At 39.8% G+C, this 22,855-nt stretch overlaps 1 protein-coding gene across 1 annotated transcript; it reads left to right on the top strand.

Annotated features, from left to right (window-relative positions):
- Positions 1 to 525: 525 nt before the first annotated feature.
- c1qtnf6b (C1q and TNF related 6b) lies at positions 526 to 19,817 on the top strand. The gene is made up of 3 exons (XM_080464086.1): positions 526 to 876; positions 8,245 to 8,431; positions 17,706 to 19,817. Exons 2-3 carry the CDS (start codon positions 8,251 to 8,253, stop codon positions 18,251 to 18,253), a joined length of 729 nt encoding a protein of 242 aa, XP_080320212.1. The 5' UTR covers positions 526 to 876; positions 8,245 to 8,250; the 3' UTR covers positions 18,254 to 19,817.
- Positions 19,818 to 22,855: the final 3,038 nt, after the last annotated feature.

Below are 22,855 nucleotides of genomic sequence, written 5' to 3'. Positions count from 1 at the left end.
AGCCATTGAGAGTAATAATCTTATAATGTGAAACCTATTAGGACAGGGCATGTAGAAATATGCATAATTGATAAAAAAATTTAAAAAGAAATTTTGACATTTCATTGTAGTTTCTACCAGGTTTTCATCAAGATAGTAATTTCCAAACGACTTGTTTGGTTTTGTTTAAATATAGATGTTTTCATGACATACACTCAGACAAAGAAAAGAAAAGCTTTAAAGTTAAAATTGAACGATTATTATGGCACTATTTTACCAGTCTGGCCCACTCAAGATAAAATCGAGCTGTATGTGAACCCTGTGAACTAAAATGAGCTTGACACTGTTGTGTTAGGAAGTCTTGACATACTGAGTGACTGTTATGGGTAATAAGCAATTTGTCTCCAATGAAAATACTGCACAAAGAGCTTAACTTGTTAAAGTCGGCCGGCTATGAAACAGAGTTTCCCCAGCATGAATGAAGAACTAGAACTTTAAAAGACTAGTTGGTTGCTCTGCATTTGGCCAAGTACACAGGAAAGCTTGGGAAGACAGAGTGTCAGACAGGGAGAGGAAGCAGTGTGACCTATTTCTGTTGGGTAAATATTATTTAGTCCTCTGTTGTAAGTTTAGGATGCAGCGGAGAGAACTCTGAAGGGTGATGGATGGGTGTGTGGGGAGATGATCTCAGGAGAAAGGATGGGGCAAAGGTGTGGAAATTCGTCCTGTGAGGGACTCAGAGGGAGGGAGAGAGAGAGAGAGTGAGAGAGAGAGAGAGAGAGAGAGAGAGAGAGAGAGAGAGAGAGAGAGAGAGAGGTTTCTCCTCTGTAGTTCCTCCTTTCTGTCTCACAGCAGCGGTTTGTCTTCTCTTCATCGGCTGTGCTGAAACTCCTGCAGGTAAGAAACGACACGAGACACCAGCTGACAGTCACTCCACTGCAGCATATACCGATGTGACTTTGCGTGAAACTCACGCACAGAGTGATGCAAAGAGTGTAAAAGAGACGAGAATGCGCTCTGCAGGAGCGGGAGCTCTGAACACCCGGCGGCGCGTCGGCGTGCCTGCAGAGACGTGCAGGAGAAGAAGAAAGTTATTCACAAGTTGCCAACTCAGCAGTGATTTTTTTTTTTTTTTTACTTTAGGGGAAATAAGTTAGAGATACTCCTACGTGCATGCGCATGACCCGGCGTTGTGTTGTGGAACTGTGCACGCTTGCGCGCGCCCTGCGGTTGATGCCCTGCTGTTGTAGACGTGGCTCCACAAATGAATTCATTATGACTAAAGCACGCGTGTGGTGGCTGAGTAAGTGTTGATCATCTTGTGATAAAAGTGTATGATGAGTATGTTATTACAGATTTACTCACTGATAAAATTACTCTTAACAAATATAAGGACCAGTTTACACAGCAACATTTCAAGTGAAAACGTTTTTGCATTTTTGTTTCGGAAAAGTTTCGCAATTGCGTGGTAACATTTTGAAAACGATGTCCTTTTACCGGGCAATCACGAGAAACGATGTAGTTTTCATGTTGGGTCACTAGTGGGTGTTGTTGTTTGTTTTTGTAACGAAATCACACTCGTGCACAGAGAATAAGACACTAAACTTTAACATTATCTGTTTCTATGATGTTTCTTATGACTTGTTTCATGACGTTCCTCTGTTTGAATGTTTGCTGAATTTGAATATTCTGAAAAGTGCTATACAAAAGAAATGTATTGTTTTCATCATTAACATTGGCGAGTCCAAGGACTTCTGTAAGGACAGACGAGCAAGTTGGACTGCTATAATGGGTGACGTTGAACTGTAAAACTACCCATATGGACTATAAACCTAGAACGTCAACTGGGAGTCAATGACACTCTGGAAGCCGCCATTGTTGTTATTGTCCAAACTCCTTGGCATGTGCAGAAGAATTATTTACCACGGCCATGGCGCGCATGCACGGTAGCAGTGTTTCCCTGTTGACACGTAGATGGGCCCCAAGCATTTTCAGAGAGTTCCTCCTTGGGAGCTGTTTCCAAAGAATTCCGGGCACCGTTGTTGTGTAAACGGATACCTATAACACACTAAATGTTTGGCCCTAATAGGCCCTTAATGTGCATTTTAGCATTGTGGTTGCATGCCTACTTGCTTCCTCGGTCTGGTGTCTGGACTTGTCTAAAGCAATCATACCCCTAAATCCGATTTACTGATCAAATATCAACCATATAAAGGCAGCAGTGCCATGTCAGCACATTGCAGTGTTTACATAAGATTTATGTGTTATTCATGCCAAGTTGAAATTCCTGCATACTCAGTGGAAAATCACAAAGTAATAATAATTTTATAAACAATATATAGCACATTTATCATCATCGCCATATCAATAAATGCAATTTACATGTTGCAGAAGACTGACCGACCCATACGATGTGCATTGATGGTGTGCAAATCAATATGTTTGCCCAATCTGAAGGAGAGCTACTGCCCTAGATTGTGTCGACAACAGATCAGATTTCACTTCATTATTTCAGGACTAAATCCAACCTGGTGGCAACTGGCTGGATACCTTAATGCACAAAAATCTGGAAAAAATGACAACAAAGTGAACAAATTGTTCTGCCGGCTTTGGGAGCTGCCGATATTATCACAAAAAAAGACAAAAAAAAACAGTCTGTAGCCCGTTCATAAAACCAAGAGAGAGAGAGAGAGAGAGAGAGAGAGAGAGAGAGAGAGAGAGAGAGAGAGAGAGAGCGAGAGAGCGAGAGAGAGAGAGAGAGAGAGACCACTTTTATTTGGAAATCCCAAAGCAAAATAACATTTTGGTTTTTCCAAAATGATATCTCAAAAGCTGAATCTTTTAATTGAGAACATAGATGAATAACAGGTTCTGAACTTTGTCGGTGACAAATAAGATTTTCTTATCACAGTATCAGATAACATTACAGTATGGAGTCAATAATAGTCTATATTTAATATATAATATTATAGTTATATATTGTGGTGTGCACCTTGAGTTTGACAGGTGAACTGTCATGTGGCTGGAGGCAATAAAGAAAGCCGACTCGACTCCTTCGTAAAATATCATATATATATTATATGTATTTTTTTGTCATGTTTTCTTTTTACTTTTTTCTTTTTTTAATTCTCCTTTTTGTTTTTTTCTCATTTTAGGATTTTTCCTGTTGATCTTTCATTTTTTTCCTTCTTTTCTGAGTTTTTCTTCTTTTTTCTTAATTTTTGTGTTTTTTTTCGAATTTTTTTATTATCTTTTTCTCTATTTTTTTTTTGTTTTGTTTTTACCTTTCTCTTTTTTTCCCTTATTTTTATTTACATGTGAGGAGTTGTTTGTCCATCAGAGGGCACTAAGTTGATCACACAGGATGTTTTGGTACAATAGATCCAGGCCTTGTTGGAGTGTTTGCGTTTCCTTCTCTCAAGTTGTAAAAATTTGATTTGCACTTCACAGGAAACCATAATGAGATATTATAGACTATAGAGCAGTGCTGGTTAGGAGCCTATTGGTTATATTCCTAATTCCCTTGTTCTGATGTGTGTGTGTGTGTGTGTGTGTGTGTGTGTGTGTGTGTGTGTGTGTGTGTGTGTGTGTGTGTGTGTGTGTGTGTGTGTGTGTGTGTGTGTGTGTGTGTGTGTGTGTGTGTGTGTGTGTGTGTGTGTGTGTGTGTGTTGTGTGTGTGTGTGTGTGCTGCAAAGAAATGGTGTTTTAAAACCAAATTGAAATTGGAGAAGGGGTCTGCAGTCATTTCTTGGACATGGCTTTTCCTGCACAGTTGCTGGTTTGAAAATAAAATATAGACCATGACTATATACAGTATTAAATCTTAAAACTGTGCCACAGTGCGTCGTATTTGTTCACTGACAATGCACTCAGTGTCTGCAACTCTTCCCAGCATGGGTTTATGTTAATTGTTTAACAATGATCATTGAGGTCAGCTTTCTTTTTCCACCAGTTTACCTAATAGTAAAATCACAGCCTGTCTGCACAGCGGAGCAGGCTGTGAGCTCTGCAGAGGACAACAGGCACAAACAGGCTCCTTTACACTGTGGAAAATAGAAAATATGGTGGATATCTGACTGTCGGTAACATTAATTCGCAGTAGGCTGCATTAGTTGCTTGAATGAACCATTAACTTCACTTTATTAAACCTGTTTACAAGTTGGTTTTTAATTTCAACCATTTTTGTTTACTGCTGCTTCTTCCCATTGTCATTAGTTCATGAACTTGTAGTTTATAGATCATCTTCATCCCATTAACAGATGTAACTTCAGCTACAATCCAGATTATGGAGCATCTTCCCTTCACTTACTAGGTAATTGAAAGTAGTGGAAGTTACTTCTTACCGAAAGTAACTCAGGCAATATATTTTAAATTCATTGCAATATCAACATGTTCAATATACAAGTTACAAAAGACTAAGTGAAATACAATTCATTATGTTTCTATACGCTGTGCATTCAAATTGAAAATGATATGAAATATAATATGAAATGAAAGTGTGGGCCGAGGGCCCCTTTACATCGCACAGTTTTCCAGTAAAAATACAAATCTTTCATGGCTTTTTGGGTGTCCGTTTACACAATGGTGCTCGGAGCCACTGAAAGTGCAACATTTTGAAAACACTCCTATGTGAATCTTTTTGGAAATGTTACGACTCTGTCTCTGTGGAATCAGAGGTCAACGCAGCTTTTCTGGCGCGTGTACAATCGATTTTCTCCTGGGACTCAGTAGCTTTATAGTTGAGACTCACCCGTAATCCACGTTTGTTGTCTGTCCATACGAATGGCCATGTATTTGCCATTGTTGATGTTTATAGTAAAATGGACACCGTTTTCAGAACCTTTCTGCAATGAAAACACAAAAACGACACATTCTCACCTGAGAGGTTGTCGTGTAAACAGGTACCCAATCCACAAAAATGTAAAGTTTGACCGTCTGATCAGACCACTGTTGGTTGAAAGAACAATTCTGAAGTCACAAAGACATTAACATCTACTTGAGTGTTTTTTATACTGAAATCAGAATACTCAATGATATTGCCTGCGGCTCATTCACCTCATGCAGCTCTAATCAAAATACAGTAGTACTTTAAAAACATATATATTCAACCTAGCTAATCACTAGTACAGTACATTGCATCACACTGGTTACTCAAACAAGGGAGTCTGTGGATGATTTAAAACACAGTTGCCTTCAAGTGATTCAGATCTTCCCGTAAATGTGAACTACCCTAAAAACAGTACAAAGATACAGTAGCTTGCTGTGACGAGCTCTGCTGACACTGCTACACTGAGCCCATGTGGAAAAACTGAATGATTGTCTGGATTTGATCATTTCACTTGGAGAACTAAGCAGCCGTGGGCTCACCGCAGTGTCATAAAACATCAAGATGTACAAACCCTCCTGTTCTGTCTGCGAGGACATGGTCTCAGAGTTATTAGAATGAGCTCGAGCCAAAGTCTTATTCCTGATTTGCAGCAGGAGTTTGATCAAAATGACAAAAAGATAGAAATTAATTCCATAACTCGCAACTCATTTTTCAAACACTGTTCACCATCCTGTATCAGTGAGTCAGACTCCACTGATAACCGCTGTGGTTTGACTTTACTATCAGCAGTCAAAAAAAACCGCCCAGGCTCTGCTCCAGTCGTTTTATTTTCTCAGTCATGCTTCATCCATCATATCAAATCCTGTTACCACTCGGCCACGACTGTGAAAACCCCCGCGGGATTCTCTGTTATTTCTCTCAGTTGTGTTGTTCCCGTTTGATTCATTAATTTTCCTCTAACCTTTCGTCTTGATTTTTACTACATTGAATTCAATCAGTTAAAAGTGGAAATGGGACAAAACATGGTCGATAAAGATCAGCTCTCTGTACACGATTTGTAAATAAGAAGCAATTTGCTGTTGTTTTTGAGGAATTTGTTGCACGGAACCATCTCAGGTCTGTTGTTGGACGTTTTCTCAGTGCGGCCTAAAGAAGAACCCACAACGACCTATCCATCATTTCATATAGGAGAGACGAGACGTCCACGAAAAGTGGACACTCTCCCTCTAAATCCATCTGTCTATCTTCTATTCAGCTTCATATTTAGGATGAAACTCCCAGCACAGATTTGCCCCACAACTAAAGTGTCATGTTTAAATAGCAGCGTACAAAAATGATCACCATACGCATAGAAACTGCATAAACACTGAAAATATGCAGTTTTCATATGAAGACTGTGTTTATGTAATACAGCCGCCCAGGGAACACTACACCGTAAACACACTGAAGCTGAAGTAAATGCACACTGTATTGGAGAAGTGCGATTTAATTCAAAAGAGTGAAGAGCTCAAATAGCACCTGGATTCATTCAAATGTTATTAATGAATCCTTGTCGTGCATGCACATGACCATGTACTACGACCGGACTACATATAAGTACCGGCGTTTTAGAAAAGTTCCATTTTCCCTCTGTACACAGTAAACAAGCGTTTTCAAAAAGTTCAATTTTCAGTGACTGTGTGCCATTGTTGTGTAAATGGTTTGGCATTTTCCCTTCATCAAGGTCTAAATGAATACAAAAATCCCAGTTTGGATTTGAATAATAACAATGTGATTAAATAAACAAGTGAAGTATGGATTTTTTAAATTTATAATAATAGATTGACACAAAGACACTATTTCTTAGCTTGAACTCACATCGAACAGATATATATATATTTTGATCTGCAGTTTTCATCCTGCATTTTAGAAACTGAAGTTCTTAACACGTTTGTATGAGCCATTTATACAGCCACAGCTTTTATTATTAACACATGAGGAATTCGTGGGGACAAGTGAGGAACATGTTCTGTAAACCAATCTAAGACCATGACATGCAGTCAAGATTCAGGGCTAAAACACACATTTTACATGAGATTTATCAATATTTCTATTTTATTTTTGGTACGTGTGCGTACAAGAAGCGTTTCCGTGATAGCAGACAACAGAATACAACTTCAAACGTAACAGTACTCGAGGGTACTTTATGAGTTTTGGGCAACACTATGGCCTTGTGGGTTTCATTGTGTCAGAGGAACACTTCCAGCCCTTCTGGATTATCCATTATCTTTGAAATATATGCAATCACTTCACCATAAGGTACTCGATGTATAAACTGGCTGCCATATGTTTGGAGTTATACTGACTGAAGCATGGCCTCTCATTTTCCGCTTCCATTCTGTAAGTTGTGTAGTCTTTGTTGGAGTTGTTTTCATTGATTGTGAGAGAAGGAAACAATGGCTAATGAATGGGATCTATTATGAAACAAAGAAGTCTTAACAAACTTGATGGACTATTTTCAAGGCTGTCTGTTGCGATTCTAATCAGCTGTATAATTACGGGGTTCCCTAATATTTTGAACACGTCCTCAACATACATGAGAGGGGCAGAATATTCGGAACACCCCAGCCTCAACACGACATTGTTAGATTCAAGTGTTCTGAATAAAGTGGCTGCTTTTTATATGTATGTGTGTTTTACCGACAGTACACCAAGGGTCAGTGGTTTAGCAGTGCATAGTTTCCCTTGAAATGTTCATGAAAGGGTATTAAATAAACGCTGTTGCATCACTGCTGGTGTTTCCCCCTCCACTTGAGGCCAGATGTACTTGTGACCGCAGAACTCTCTCCTTCCTTGAGTTTAGTCCAGCGTTTCCCCGCTGGCTTAGATTTCTCAATCCAAACGTTCTGGATCCAGTATGACAAATTCGCCATCTGTGGCTTTCAAAGCACAGTCTGATGATATTGTTGAAGGTTCTTTAAAAAATTAAATAAAATCCTAGAGCTTTTTAATGCTCAAATGTCTGCTTTGTTCAGTTACAACAGTGATGGTCTACCTTTACCAGTAAACCTTTCAACGGGTGTAAAAGACGTAGGAAGCGTTTGGGTGATCTCCAGTGCTTCCGTAATGTCGGTTCAAACGAAAGCTTCTTGGCTTCACGGCATTCTGGGACACGACCATGACTAATGCAAGAGAGAGTTGCATCTCGACTGTAAAACACATAAGGTGTAGATTACCTAGTCTGTGTTTTCAGCTTTTGAAAGATATTATTACTATCAAATAAATATGTTACTACTTTTCCATTTATCCACAGGAATGACAAAAACTGCACCACCCAAAAATACTGGTTTTGGTTTCGTGTTTATCAATATAGAAAGAAGCACCAGAGTTATGCTTTATACGAGGTGGTAGATTCAACAGCTTTCCCCTCTAACCTCGTCTTGTCATTGTACCCTCAGGTTGCCATGTGGTCGGTGTGTTTGAGGCTGCTCTTGCTCCTCCCCTTTGTCTGCTGCGTCCCGTCGCCCTCCAGACCGCCGTCCAGACTATGCAGACGGTGCTGCGACCACCAGGAGTCTGCACCGGCCGCGGCTCAATATCAATTGCCCGAAGTCCGAACCGTCATCAACATGACCATCCTGAAAGGTACCAGAGCCTCCATGAGCTTCTCAAACCTACTGAACACTGTCACGTGGTTTGAATAAGACTCTGATTACTTGACGTTGAAAGTGAAAATGCAAAGACTTTATGTTTTTGTTCCTGAAAAGTTTCACTTTACTCAGCAATGTTTTGAAATCGTAAACAGCAGAAATGCTGAAAAACAATGGAGCTGGCATGCCAGGCCACTAGCGGGTGCTGTTTTTGTAATGAAACCACACACATGTGCACACATAGAACAAGAGCAATCACAGATTTTTGGCAGCCAAGGTTGACCTGGACTCAGAATAAAAAATAAATAAAATTTCAGATCACCTCATAAACCTTATGGAATTTTCCATGGCAAAATATCTATCTGTGATAATATCAAAATCCGCGCAGTAGTTTTGACGTAATCTTGCTAACAGACATACAGACAGACAAAGAAATATATGACGATTTTATTATGTCCGATGATTTTATTAAGTAACGAAACACTATAAACATTAACACTGGCAAGTACACGGACATTCGTGTGGACAGACGAGAACCTTATATTGCTGTTACTATAGAACTACCAAGTCACGGGGCTCATGGCACTCTCTCATTGTCGATTGTTTTGTTCTAAAAAGTTACATTTTCCCCAGTTACCATGGAGGGAGACGAAGTCGGAGCATTTTCAAAAAGTGACATTTTGAATTACCTCTCTTTTGATTCTTGCCCACTATTCATGCAAAGTCTAAAGTGTGTCAAAACCATGTTATCATATCATGATATCATATCATGATATGATATCATGATATCACCCACAGCATGGAGTAATATTGTCTCTAAACTGTGCTCAGTGAAAGAAGTACCCCATTTTTTAAGTACAAGGCAGCTCTTTTTTGACTGACTTTCCCTGGTACGCCGCATTTAGGAAATACGTGTATTGATTTGACTCTGCATCACTGAATGCCTGTTTAATTTCTCCTGATTTAAGCTACATTATCTTAATCACATAGCTGATTCTCCTTACGGCTGAGTGTGTGACTGGAGTAATACTTCATCAAAAGCATAATCAACCTATATTATAATGGAGCGGTGCTCCTAAATATAACCATGCATGGATGCTCAAGTAGATTGAGACCAGAAAAAAAAGTGACCGTCTAAAAGGGAAATTGATTTTTTTGCTGATAAACGCAACCTGGAACCACTTAAAAAAAAAAAAAATCAACCACGTTCTGTGAAAGAGGCAGACAGCCAAGTGGTGACTGAAAAGGCTCTTGTCTGTCTGTCACAGAATGGGCATATCAACATATGATTTCATGCAAGCAACAAGAAAACTAATCAAGGAAGAATGACTTTAATGCAGACTGAACACTCAGAACTTATGGATCCATGAAAGAAGATGGATTTGGTCCATTAAGGGACGTTCAAGACAAGCCAAACAAGCTTTAGTCCCTCAGCTTTACTTGAAGTCAGTCAAGCGCCATCGGGGGGGATCAAAGTTTTGGACTTGACCTGGAATGGACCTGACATACTGTGGATACAGATGGTGACATGTTAAAGGGAGAACCCAGCCAGAAGTTTCTTACCAAATGTCCAACCAGTGCAGCTTTATTCCTCCCAGGCGTTGATTCCCTGGAACCTCCTCCCGGTGAATGTCGTAGAAATGTGGTGAACGTGTTATTCGCAAATCATTGGTCGTAGGCCTCGATTACTCGAAAACAGAAAAGTTTTGTTGTGTTTTGGGAGTCTGTTTACATGATCGGAGAGACTGAAAATGCGACTTTTTGAAAACGCTTCGACTCCCGTCTCCGTGGAAACGGAGGAAAATGCAACTTTTCGAAAACATTTCGGTCTTGGTTTCCGTGGAAACGAAGTTGAATGCTACTGTTTGAAATTTTTTGACCATGGAAACAGAAAAAGCAACTTTTCGACTCGGTTTCCGTGAAAACAAAAGAAAATGCAACTTTTCAAAAATGCTCTTATTATGTTTCCGTGGAAATGTAGGAAAACGCAACTTTTCTGAAAAGTTGCGACGACGCAGGCACACCAGGGGCTCCTAATCCATATTCTCCAAGTTGGTAGTTTTATGGTTGAGAGTCACCCGGAATAACAATCCAACTTCGTCATTAGTCCAAACAAATGTCCATAGACCTGCCATTGGTCTTGTTAATAGCATATTGTTCTGTGTGTGCATGTGTGTGTGGTTTCATTGTAAAAACAAACAACAGCGCCAAAATGGTGTGTTTTCACTTGAAGTGTTGTTGTGTAAGCGGGGCCTTATTCTTGCAGCAATTGGATCAGATCAACAGGACCGGGTCATATGTCTTGAAAGACGTTTCACCAATTACCCATTTGGCTTCATCACTTATTCGCTTGACTAGACTGGCATGTCTTCCAAGTCCAATTAATCTGATTCTATTATTATTTTTCTATTGCTCTGATGATGCCTCCTACCTGGAGAAAGGATAATATGCAAAACACTGGTCTTAATAGTTTCTATTACCTAAACACAATGACATACTGATTTGCATTGACATCTCCCGGTAAGTGGACACTTTGAAGAAAAAAGAAAAAAAACACTGTCACCCATTTGTGTATTCACTTCAAAGACAATGAGACCTGATGTGAGTGACAATCAGAAGTAGACCTGAAGATAATTGCCCCTGATCCTACCAAGAGAGAATATGAACATTAGCAGCAGCATGACTCACCGGGATCGTGACTGGATTATCAATTGGGAAAAGCCAGCCAATGATTTTTAGTGAGCTTGTTATGTGCAGCAACTGCCTGATACAAACTATTGTTTAATTACAATTCATCTCTTTCTCTGAATCTACCTTGTGAACTGGGAATATTTTTAACTTTATCGGAATAAATCAACACCAGAAGCCTGGGGATGGTTCATCTAAGAATGACAAGTGCACAGGGTTTTAAAGGCTACATATGACATTTTCTCGAACAATTCTTGCTGACACAGACACATCAGGCCTGCTTTGACTGGAATTAATCTGACTAGATTAGAAAGATAAGAAATCTTGATACCATCCGAATGAATCCCAGCTCTACTTGACACTGTGGACTCGTACTGACCTTTGCTGGTTACAGATGGATGGCTGAGTTGACAGTCAAATCTTTGACGCCTAGTTTGTTCTTACCGTTGCTGAAAGGAAGTGCCAACAGTGTTGGTTTGATTGTGCATTTGTGTAAAAGTATTTGCATGTGCAAATAAGTACAGAAGCCTGGAGGGCAATAATGAAATGAAAAAAGAAACGTGTGACAAGAGAAAGGGATTACAATGAGGTTTTTCCACACAGCCACAGCTGGAGCGGGATTAGTGAGAGAACATGTGTGTCTAATATGAGACGGTGAGCAGCCAGCTGAAGCAGAGCGTCAAGGCCAAATCATGTGTCATCGTTCTCTCGTTTCATCTCCTGGTCCTTTGATAACTGGACATGCCAACTCTGTTCTGACCCTCAATCAACCCCCAAACACATCCAACTTCTCCACCGTGAAAAAGCCTCTCCTTCCCGCTCATGCCACACACACACACACACACACACACACACACACACACACACACACACACACACACACACACACACACACACACACACACACACACACACACACACACACACACACACACACACACACACACACACACACATAGTTCAAAACAGTTCAGAACCTGTTAAACCGGAGCAGAATCTCACCAAAGCAACACTTTCTACTGACATCACAACAAACAAACTGAACTATCTGCAGCGTTAAAGAGTGGAGCAGATGAATCCGCACAGTCCAACTCCACCCACATCTTCTCTCATAGAATAATGCATTCATTTTGTGTTGTCTAGTGTATTAAAACAACTTTCACCATTCACTCTGAAAGCCAGTGAGGAGTAAACATATTGGCAGTGCGCGGGTGCAAGATGCGTGCAACCTGGCACGTTGACTCATTTTCTTTCTCTCTTTCCAGGTGTGTTGGTGAGATTTTTGATCGCTCTGTCCAACATGCCTTTTTTGTATCTGTCCTAACATAGATTTATTTACAAAGTGTTTTATATATACATATATATAGATTTTTTTTTTCTTTATTTGTATGTAATAATTTAGACAATTTAAAATTAGACTAAAGCACTTGACTTATAAAAAAAAAATATGCAAAAAAATATCACTTGAAAAATACAGATTTTTAAAACTGGTAACAGATGGTGATTGGAGAATATGAAGTTGTAAAAGGTTCTACATAAAAACATAATGGGGACATTTTATGAAACTGCATTAGCTGATCTTTTAGTGTCATGTGGAACATTTTCTGTCAGGCAGTGGGAAATGAATGAAAAAGATTGTAAAGTTAGCTTTTTTTCAAATTCATTTAAGTGCATTTTTGTGATAAAATACATTGCGGATGGCTATTGGGACCCATGGAGATTAAACAGGCTTTAAGGAAGCCTGTTTATATAAAAAAGAAAACACAAGCATGAGACCTTCACTGGGATCTGTGTTGCTCTGGTATCATGTTGAATGTGGCGTCATTTCTGCTGCATTTCTACTGTTTCTCTTTCAGATTGTAGCAGCAGTCACACTGTGGAGAGAAGTGGGAGTCCACTTTCTGACACTGTCAGAAGATTATCTCAGGCAGTCTTTGGTCACAATAAAAGTGGTATCAGCTCTCTGTGAAACTGCTGTCAATGCACAGTAGATACAGAGTTTGCTCATCTCTGGGCCAAAGTGACACAGTGGGTAAATACCAGTCAGTAAACATTCACATCTAGATTAATATCAGTATGTTCTTGGTACCATGCAAACATATCTTTAAACAGACAGGAACAAGAGTAAGCTTTCAACCCAGGTGGGACTTGAACCCACAATCCCCAGCTCCGGAGGCTGATGCCTTATCCATTAGGCCACTGGGTCACATGGGTTAATGGTGAAGGATTCCAGATACAGCGCAACAGACAATAAATAATAAGTCACCATTTTCACTCTATAGTCGTAGAAAACGAAGATACGACATTCACTTAAAATGTTGAAGAGAATGTTTTATAATTAACTTGACCACTTGTGAATGTCAGTTCACCTTCTGTTGGAACAGTCAAAGTAAAAAAGGCTTGAGGACGAGAAAATGAATGGAAATGAACTGAATGTATTCTAAACTGAAAGTGTAGTACTTAACTTATTCTTTTGATTCCACTTTGAGGACTATTCTGTATGTTTTCCACTGTTAAAAACCTTAAAGGAATGTAACACTATGGTGAAAGGCAATACCGGAATAGAGTTTCTTTTTGAATTGCTCACTAACTGCGCTGAGGAGAACAATGTAACTAAGGGGACATTTCTTTACGAATATTAATAATGGAAAATGGAGATGGCTTAATGAACTAACAAAAACAAAATATTTTCGCAGCGCAACTTTAACTCTCCATGCCCACCTTCTGAATCTGAGTAAAAGCAAATATGAAAATACGATTTTTATCTCAATTTTAACTTTTCGCAAGAAACTAAAGAAATATGTATGAAAGATTACAATAGGACTGAAGAAATCATCAAAAACAAAATGCATATAGGATTGAGAGGTATAATTTGTTATTAGTTAACCTTTATTAATCACAGTGAAGTCACTAGTTGTTTCATCAGATCTGCAAACAGCATTGTAAATATTTTAAGACAATGGAAAAGTAAAAGACGAGTGATGTAGACCCTCTTTACGACAACTTTCGTTGTGTTTTGGGTGTCCGACAGGAGCAAGACAACGGTGCTCGGTGTCGCTGAAAATGCAACTTGATGAAATTTCTCAGACTCCATCTCCGTTGAAATGGGGAAAAATAAATTTTTCAAAAACGCTTCTACTCCATTTCCATGTAAACAGGGAAAATGGACTTTTCGGAAACTCTGCGCATGTGCACCACGGCTGTATTGCCTAGTTCTTCTGCACATGCTCAGTAGATGGACAATACCAACAATGGCAGTCTCCAGAGTGTCAAGATGGTTTCCATTCTACTGATTCACATTAAGACTGAAAGAAAAACCTATTGAATAACTTGAGGTGTCTCAATCTTTGAGACTTGATTAACCTGGACTCTTTGCAACTATTTTCAAACCACTGCCATTGTTTTTTAAACTCTACTGGTCATAGTCAGCGTGTTATAGCTTATAGCATCACAAATGTTGAGTGTCTTAGGACTGAAGAACATCTCGGGTGATAAGCACATAGTCATGCACTACAGACATGATTCCTGCTCTTATTCATCACAAAGGGCAATTACAAATACCAAAATCTCTTTGCAGTGATATAACTAACAGCTATTAGTCATGAGCATACATCTTTCACGAGAAGAACACAGAGACATCAACACATGTGAAATCCCCTAGTGCATCATCCATCATAAATACATTACTGACAATGCTTTGTTCTGAAGGTTATGTAGTTAAAGCGATAATGAGATGAAAAACAATGTTTTGAGTGAAAATGCATCATTTTTGCGTTGTTTCAGAAAAAGAAAGAAAGAAATGTAGTGAGCATGTCGGGCCACTAGTCAGCACTCTTGGTTGTTTTTATAATGAGACCACACACACATGCATGTAGAGAACCACTGTTGCCATTGTTGTTGTTGTCCATCTACTCGCGCACGTGCAGAAGATATAATCACTACAGCCGTGGTGCACATGTGCAGTAGCAGCTTTTGAGAAAATAGCATTTGGCTTATTTTACACAAAGACGGTGTCGGAGCATTTTTGAATAGTTGCAAAAAAGTCAGACAGCTTTCAAAAACATGCGTTTTACCCCATTTCCACAGAGACAGAGCATTTCGGAACACCATTGCCATGTAAACAGATGTAAACCCAAAACACAATAAAAGTTTTCTGTTTTCACTGGAAAACGTAAAAACAGCCTATCAGTAATTATGATAAAAAAAATAAAAATACCCATAAATGTTCCTGGTTTAATCTCTTCGTATGAAATCAGCTAAAAATGACATACTGTTATATATGGGAATCGCAGCTCTAAAAATGCAAATCAGACCGTGTAAAAATCAGTCGAACGTTTGTGGTACAAACTAAGCAGGTTTGAGGTCTTTGAGTTGGGCTCAAAACAGTTCCCTCTTCACATTCAGTTTCTCATTATTTGGATATTTTTTTACTGCTTCAAACAAGAAAACACATCATTTGTCTGTCAGATTTCTGATCATCAAAGCTTGCGCCTATGTTTGTTTTTTTCTTGTTCTGTGTCGAAGATGTCACTTAATGTCACGTTAACGACTCAGTCCCAGCAGTCTTCCGAGTACAGAGGTGCTGCTGAGCTGCTATTTGTGGAAACTGTTCTGACTCGCCTCAGGACTTCTTGTCCAGCGCTGGTCACAGCTGGAGCGGTCGTTGTGAATCTTTAGGGAGGACGAGGAGTCGTTGTTTACCTCTCCAGGAAGCGTTTGGTCATGGTGAGCGAGGGCGGCACTGTGGGCTCTTCCTGTGTGGTTCAGCTTCCAGCCCCAGAGGTGTTTACCTCACAGTCCAGTGAGGAGCTACTTGAAGGGATCTGAGTAATGCAAAACATCCTGGAGATGTTCTAAAAGACTTTTGTTTTGTCATTATTGGAGCTCCCAAACCACAATAACCTACATAAAAAAATTGTTTGATCCATCAAAAGCCCTTTATCCAACAATACAACATTTGTTTCTTTTCATAGTGAAAGGAGGGTGTGTTCAGCCGCTCTGTAGTGACGTGCTGACAGCACTTAGAGAAGTCCACTGTATAAGCGATGTCACTTGTCACTGTAGTATATACACTGGCAGGATTTTTTTATTATTTTTTTAATGTTCTGGGAACAATAGCAACACATCACCGCGGATATTTTTAGCCTGAAAAAGGTCAATGGCAGGATATACAGTGCATGAGCTCATTAATCATTTTCAGAGGTTGGGCCCAAATTGTGTGCAAATGTAAAATATCAAGGTCGTGCAGGGATGGTTTTAACAAGAGTGCACGTGAAGTCAAGTTGAAGACAGATTAATTGGACAGTTTGGGGTTGTTCACACAAAAAGGAGTCAAATTAAAGGGAGCAGCAGAAAAAGAAAAGCAGACTTCCTTGTGTAGCTCTGCAGGGAAACAGATCACTGTTTGACTAACCTGAAAACCTTGTGAATTGAGTGTAACTGTGGCTTTTGGAGTCAATATCTGGAACTGACATGTTAGATAGAAATCTTCGCCGCTGGATTTCTCCTTCTTTTCATCATATTTTGAGGAATAAATCAACCTTATCAGTTATTAAAGTACCTGCTGTTTTTAAATAGAGGTCACTTTGGGTTACAGCCCAGACCGCAGCTACTGAAACTCCTCACTCTTGTCTGACGGTTCTGTTCGATCGTAAAGTCCACGTCGAGCTCGACATCAAGATAAGCCACGTGTTTAAGTAAAACTCATTAAGATTTATAAGGAGGATTTGGAGTGCCAGATGCAAAAGCTTTACTGGAATTGGCTCCGCTTATTAAAGACAAAAACAAGCTCAGTGGAAGTGTGTGCACCACAAACTGGACGGATTTCTGCTCTGAATTGGGAATATTCTTCACGTTCTCAACTAGTCTGGTCCATATAACCCTGGCTTAATACCTGCTGGCGACACTGCTGGCGGAGAGCATCACGCAAAACACTCGCCGGGTTGTATCATCTTTTACGAGTACGAGTATCCCATGCAGTATCGAACCCGATACCCGATACTAGTACGAGCATTGGTGCATCAATACCTTTGGACCATATAGTAACTGCTAATGTCCATCTCCACTCCCAATCAGTTTTTATCTTTATGCGCTACCAGGGCTCAACGTGAACACCATGGCAACGAATGGTCTTGGTTGTGTAAGTCGGTCCAATCTTATGAGCTCTGAATGTGTGTGGAAACGCCTCTGAGCAGGACTGACTGCTGTCAGCCATCGTCTGAGCACAACTCAGCACCTCACGAGACGATCTTCAGCTCCAGCATGTGTGGAGTAGTTACACAGTTGTGTTAGTGTCTTTAGTCAAACGTGTAAAAAAAATGAGTTCACTATGGGAATGTTCAGGGAATAAATCTAGTGACTACAACGTAATTATCCATTTTTTAGCACAAGATTGATTCTAGAATGTTTCAATATTTTGGTTTTGATCTGCACATCAGAGTCCTATGTGCTTTCAAATGGTGTGCAGGCATCTCCTAAATCAGTCACCAGCATAGCTGTCTGGAGATAACTGAGCATAGAAGTGTGTTGAGACTACAAAAGTAAGTAAAATGTTTTTTTGTTTTTTTTAATTTCCTCCTCAGGTGATAAAGGTGACAAAGGAGACAAGGGGACCCCTGGAAAGCCAGGTGTGGAGGGCTCCCCTGGCTCCAAAGGGCTGATAGGTCTTAAAGGCAGCAAAGGCCAGGCGGGCGCCCCCGGTGACCCCTGTAAGATCCCTCAGTCGTCCTTCTCAGTGGGGCGTCGCAAGTCCCTGCACAGCCTGGACTACTACCAGGCGCTGGTGTTCGACACGGTCTTCGTCAACCCCTACGAGCACTTCAACATGTTCAAGGGCAAGTTCTACTGCTACGTCCCGGGGATCTACTACTTCAACCTCAACATCCACACCTGGAACTTCAAGGAGACGTACCTGCACCTCATGCACAACGACAAGGAGCAGGTGATCCTGTACGCCCAGCCCAGCGAGAGGTCCATCATGCAGAGTCAGAGCGTCATGCTCAACCTGGCCCTCAACGACGAGGTCTGGGTGCGGCTCTACAAGAGGGAGAGGGAGAACGCCATTTACAGCGACGACGTGGATGTTTACATAACTTTCAATGGATACCTGGTGGCACCCATCATCCAGTGAAAACACACAGTGGGACTGACAAAACATCAGGATCAGATGATTTAGTCTTTGTTCTCCATGGATGCTGCTTTGGATCTGAAGAGAACTTATTAGTGGAAAATGGAAATTTTGGTGCTTATTAACCTTCCCTTTAATGTTGGAAAGGTGAAGATTGTTTCATTTGTATTGGGGAAATGTACAAAAATGTTAAAATCATGACCAGCAATACAGAAGCTAAACGCAGAACGGCACTCGACCAGGAAAAACTATGTTCAAACGCTTCCTTTGCACTAGAAAAAAGGGGTTTTTTTTGTACAAAGTGAATCATGTTTTCCTGCTTCAGTGCTGCGCTGCAGGTCCCTCGTGGATCCCTCCCTTCTGCAACTCGGTGGAAAAACACAAGCTGTGTCACTTGTCAGGAATTATAAATCTGTGCAATCAATTTTATAGAGCGCAAGTGGTGTCGTGCTTCTTAACACAGACAGTGTATCTGTCAGATTGAATTGTGTTCAGACAGGCTGTTGTCACACTCTGGACAAATGTTTCCTCTGAACTTTTCAGAAAGAAAAAAAGAAAAAACCTCTTTGAAAAGGTCAGTTCATCCAAAACACAAGAAAGGAAATGTCCCGCTTTACTTCGATAGTGTTTGGCCATGCAGATGATCAACATCACACTTGTTTCAAGTCAAACACCTCACCATTCTGACACCAATAAACAACAGAATGCTGCTGCAGTGCATTTAAAAACAGAGCCTCAAGCTTTTGGAGCTTTTTCAATACTTCTCACATTCTCAAGTGTACAGCAGTGGTTATTAATGCATTTCCATCTGTCGCATTTTGATGTGAAAGCACACTGTGTCTTGTCGATTAGCAGGTTTAAATTAAGGCGACTTATTCTCTGGTCTGTTTGTAGGAATTCCAACATTATTTACAGAATAATGTCGATATTGCAGGTTTCTGCCAAGCCAGGAATATGTTGTTTTCTACTTTTGAATCCAAAATGTGTTTAATATCTCAGTTTTTTTTAGGTTCTGTTGACTAATAGTCAGCTGGATTGGTGTCGATGACAGTTGTCCTATTGATTGATTAGTTTTATAGAAAATTACTGTAGTTTGGGTTTAATAAATAGGATATTCTAACATGACAGAACATTACTTAATCAGCATAAGCAGAGAAACTATTAACATTCACATCAATGAAGGTTTGGAGTTTTAGCAATCCAACCTAAAACCCCTGTTTTATATATTGGAAAAAACATAGAAAATGTTTGGTATTTTGGTGAACTGACACTTTCAACATATCCTTCCATATCAAACTAAATAAGGTGCTTTTCTATCAAAAACTAGGATGGATCAGGAACTTTTAAGAGACATCAAACTGCAGAGCAGTTTATGTATTGTAAATACTCTTATATTGTCTGTGATAGCTACAGTGGGTTTACAATTGTGCTGTCGGGGCTGAACTTTGTATGTTTTTTTTTGTTTTTTTTATTTGTTTCCTCCTTCACTAACCAGGTTTCGCTTTATTCTGCATCTCTGAGCAACAAAAGGACTTTTGAGAATAATAAATGAAATGTTTGCATAGTTTCACTTGAAATGTGCATTCTTTCATGTGCAACAATATATATTTTTAACACATATTACACTTTATAATTTCCGTTTTTTTGTTTTTTTTTGCATTCTTCTGCAAGTTTTTTCTCACCCATCTAATGCTCCACAGATGACATCATGCAGCTTAGTGCTTGGCGCAAAATTAAGCCACCGAACCCTTTGAGGGAAATGGCATTTGCGGTTTAACCCTATAAATTGGCCGGCTCTCCAAAACAAACTAGCAAACAAAAAGCCATCTCCAACTCGGAGAGACGGCGGATGAATGCGCAGCATGCCAGCTCCATCTGTTTTGCCAGATCCCTCCCATTAGCTGTAATGCCGTCCTCGGGGAGGCTTTGCCAGAGGAAAAGCAGACTGCAGCATTGTAAATACTTTAAGCCTTCAGTGGAGATGTGGAAAGCTCTGTTGGGAGACAAAGGGGAGCATCTTTCCTAGTTCATCAGCCCAGACTCGAGAAGGCTGTTCCAAAACGCACCACGGACAAGCTGTTAGTTCCTGTGAGCACGTCGGGGTTGGCTATCCGGCTGCGCTCAGGTTTGTATAACAAATGAGTCAAGATGGAAATTTAAAGTGATTTCAAAATGATTTCAACTGTAACAGAGGGGGGGGGGGGGGGGACTAGAAAAATGCATTAAAGCTGCGCAAATTAAATTAATCCAATCTGACATACTGACAAAAACTTTAACTCTGTGTGAGAGGGGAAAGCCTTTAAATACGTCGCAGTTTTACTCAATTTGTTACCAAATGAATATCACAACACATAGCGCTTTACACAAATACCCTTACAGTCAATTATCTACTTGCCTCAATTCAAGTGGACTGATGGAAACATTGAGCCCATTTATCTTAAATTACATTGAACAGTGAAAAATCTAAATGATGTAACTTTACCTCTAGTTGTCACTGAGGTTGTAGAAACGCCAGCAATCAAAGTGGGAAACACAAAATGTGGGTATGAAAAGGAGAGATTGTGGTTTTGCGTACATATTTTCATCCCACATATAAAATGTTATGTTTTTTGTGAGCTTATAATAATACTACCTCAGTCTGAGGTGACGTTTATACGACATTTTGAGCGAAAAGTAAAATGTTTGTGTTTTCGTGTCAGTAATGTTACACGTTTCCACGGCAACGTTTTGAAAATGAAACGCTGAAAACGATGTAGTTATAACGTGTCAGGCCACGAGTTGGCGCTGTTGTTTGTTTTTGTAATGAAACCACAGACATAACTAGAAGATAGTGGGCCACTTTGCATGTACGTATGTATGATCACACCATGGCTTCCAACCACAAGGTAATCGTATCGTGTGTATGTGGATAGGAGAATGCGACACATCATCGAAAGCACACTGATTGCTCAAGTGATAGAATGTGCTTTAAAAGTCTATTTAAACTTCATTACCATGCAGCTAACAGTGGCGAGGCCTCCAGAGGTTAAAGAAGTGAGCTGACAGGTACCGTGGGTCACTGTGCAGGGCCCTTGACCCCGACGTGACCCTTCGTGCTGCACAGTGGCTGCCCACTGCTTCTTAGGGATAGGCAAGGAAAATCAAATGTATTTCTATGGCACCAGACACTGTGCTTTACAATATAGGAAATAAAGGAAACAAATTAAAACAAGAAGGTTGAGAAAGGAACAAAAAAAGGAGAATAAAAAAAGTGAAAGCTTTAAGATAAAGATGATAGAATAAGGGAAATATATTGTTTATTGGAAAGCCTGAGCAAATGATAGTGTTTTAAGTCTTGATTTAAAAGAAGTGAGTGTGTCAGCAGGAAATTTGTTCCACATGTGAAGAGCGTAGGAACTAAAAGCTGCATCACCTTGTTTCTTCTAAAGCAGCACTTCAGGAACATGATACTTGAAAATGCCTGGTTCACTTGTGTCAGGTTTCATTTCAAGTATGTGCATTTGGAGTTATGTTAAGACTCAAACGGGCCAAAGTCTTACCACAACATTGGTTTACTTTTCACTCCAGAAGTGATTCTTTGTCAACTTTATGCTGCCTGATGTTTGTTGTATCTTTCACTCATGTTGCGACTCCTGCACTTCTGTTTTATACAACTTTTTATTTTATTTCACACATATGCAGAAGTAAAATAATAAAATTAGATAAATCGGTATGCATGCTCAAATTGTATAGGGGAGAAATTAAGAGTGTCAATTAAAGGGATTTTGTTTTCAGATAAAGCACACCACGTCATGCTGTTTATTGAATCACTCTAGAAATCTTATGATGGGACCTTGTGTTTGCAGGTCATTGGGCTCAATCTTCAAATATACAGTATTAGTAACAGAAGAGATTCAATCAGCCTCTTCTCTTAGTGTTGTATGTTTTAAAATTCTCAATTCTTCATCCTCGTGAACAGACCTTTGAAGTGGACATGTCCTTATGCAGCCAAGTGCATGATGCTGCCACCACCTTGCTTCACTTTTCCTATGCTGTTGAGGAGCAGTGTGTTTTTCACACTACAAATTGAATTTTGCTTAAACAGTACACATTTGTAGAATTTATCCAGAGTATATCGGTCTTCATATGCAGTAGCACTTCTTTCCGTGAAATTTCCTTTTAGGCTATGTATTATATATATGTATTCTCACAGCATCTTCTTCCCTTTCTTACTGCTTCCTTCAATTTCTGGACTGAAGTATGCTTTCCATCCACAAGACAGAATGTGTCTCCTTCCTACGCGGTGTTGAGACTTGCATGTTATTGTTTGTTCAGAAGAACAAGATTCCTTCAGGCATTTGGAAATTGCTCCAAAGAATGAGGCCAACTTGAGAAAATCAATTCGAGTTTTTTTTTAAGGTTCAAGCAGTATTTCTTTTTTTTTCATCACAACATAAGGAATCGACTTTGAAGGTAAATGCTTTCAAAGGCACTTGAAATGGTCCCGAACAACACAAAGTCTGAAACTTTCAAAGCCACAACAGAGTTTCTCTTTAAAGTACAGAAACATCTAACCACCTGGAATTGTTCCAACGTAAATTCAAGCTGTAAGTTGAGAGGGGGCTA

This window comes from Lipophrys pholis (assembly GCF_963383615.2).
Source record: "Lipophrys pholis genome assembly, chromosome: 5".
Classification (NCBI taxonomy): domain Eukaryota; kingdom Metazoa; phylum Chordata; class Actinopteri; order Blenniiformes; family Blenniidae; genus Lipophrys; species Lipophrys pholis.
This window is presented reverse-complemented; position numbering and strand designations above follow the sequence as displayed.

Coding starts and splice junctions, on each gene's coding strand:
- c1qtnf6b (XM_080464086.1), top strand. CDS start 8,251: ATGTGGTCGGTGTGTTTGAGGCTGCTCTTGCTCCTCCCCTTTGTCTGC. Junction 8,432..17,705: donor CAACATGACCATCCTGAAAG/GTACCAGAGCCT, acceptor TTTCCTCCTCAG/GTGATAAAGGTGACAAAGGA.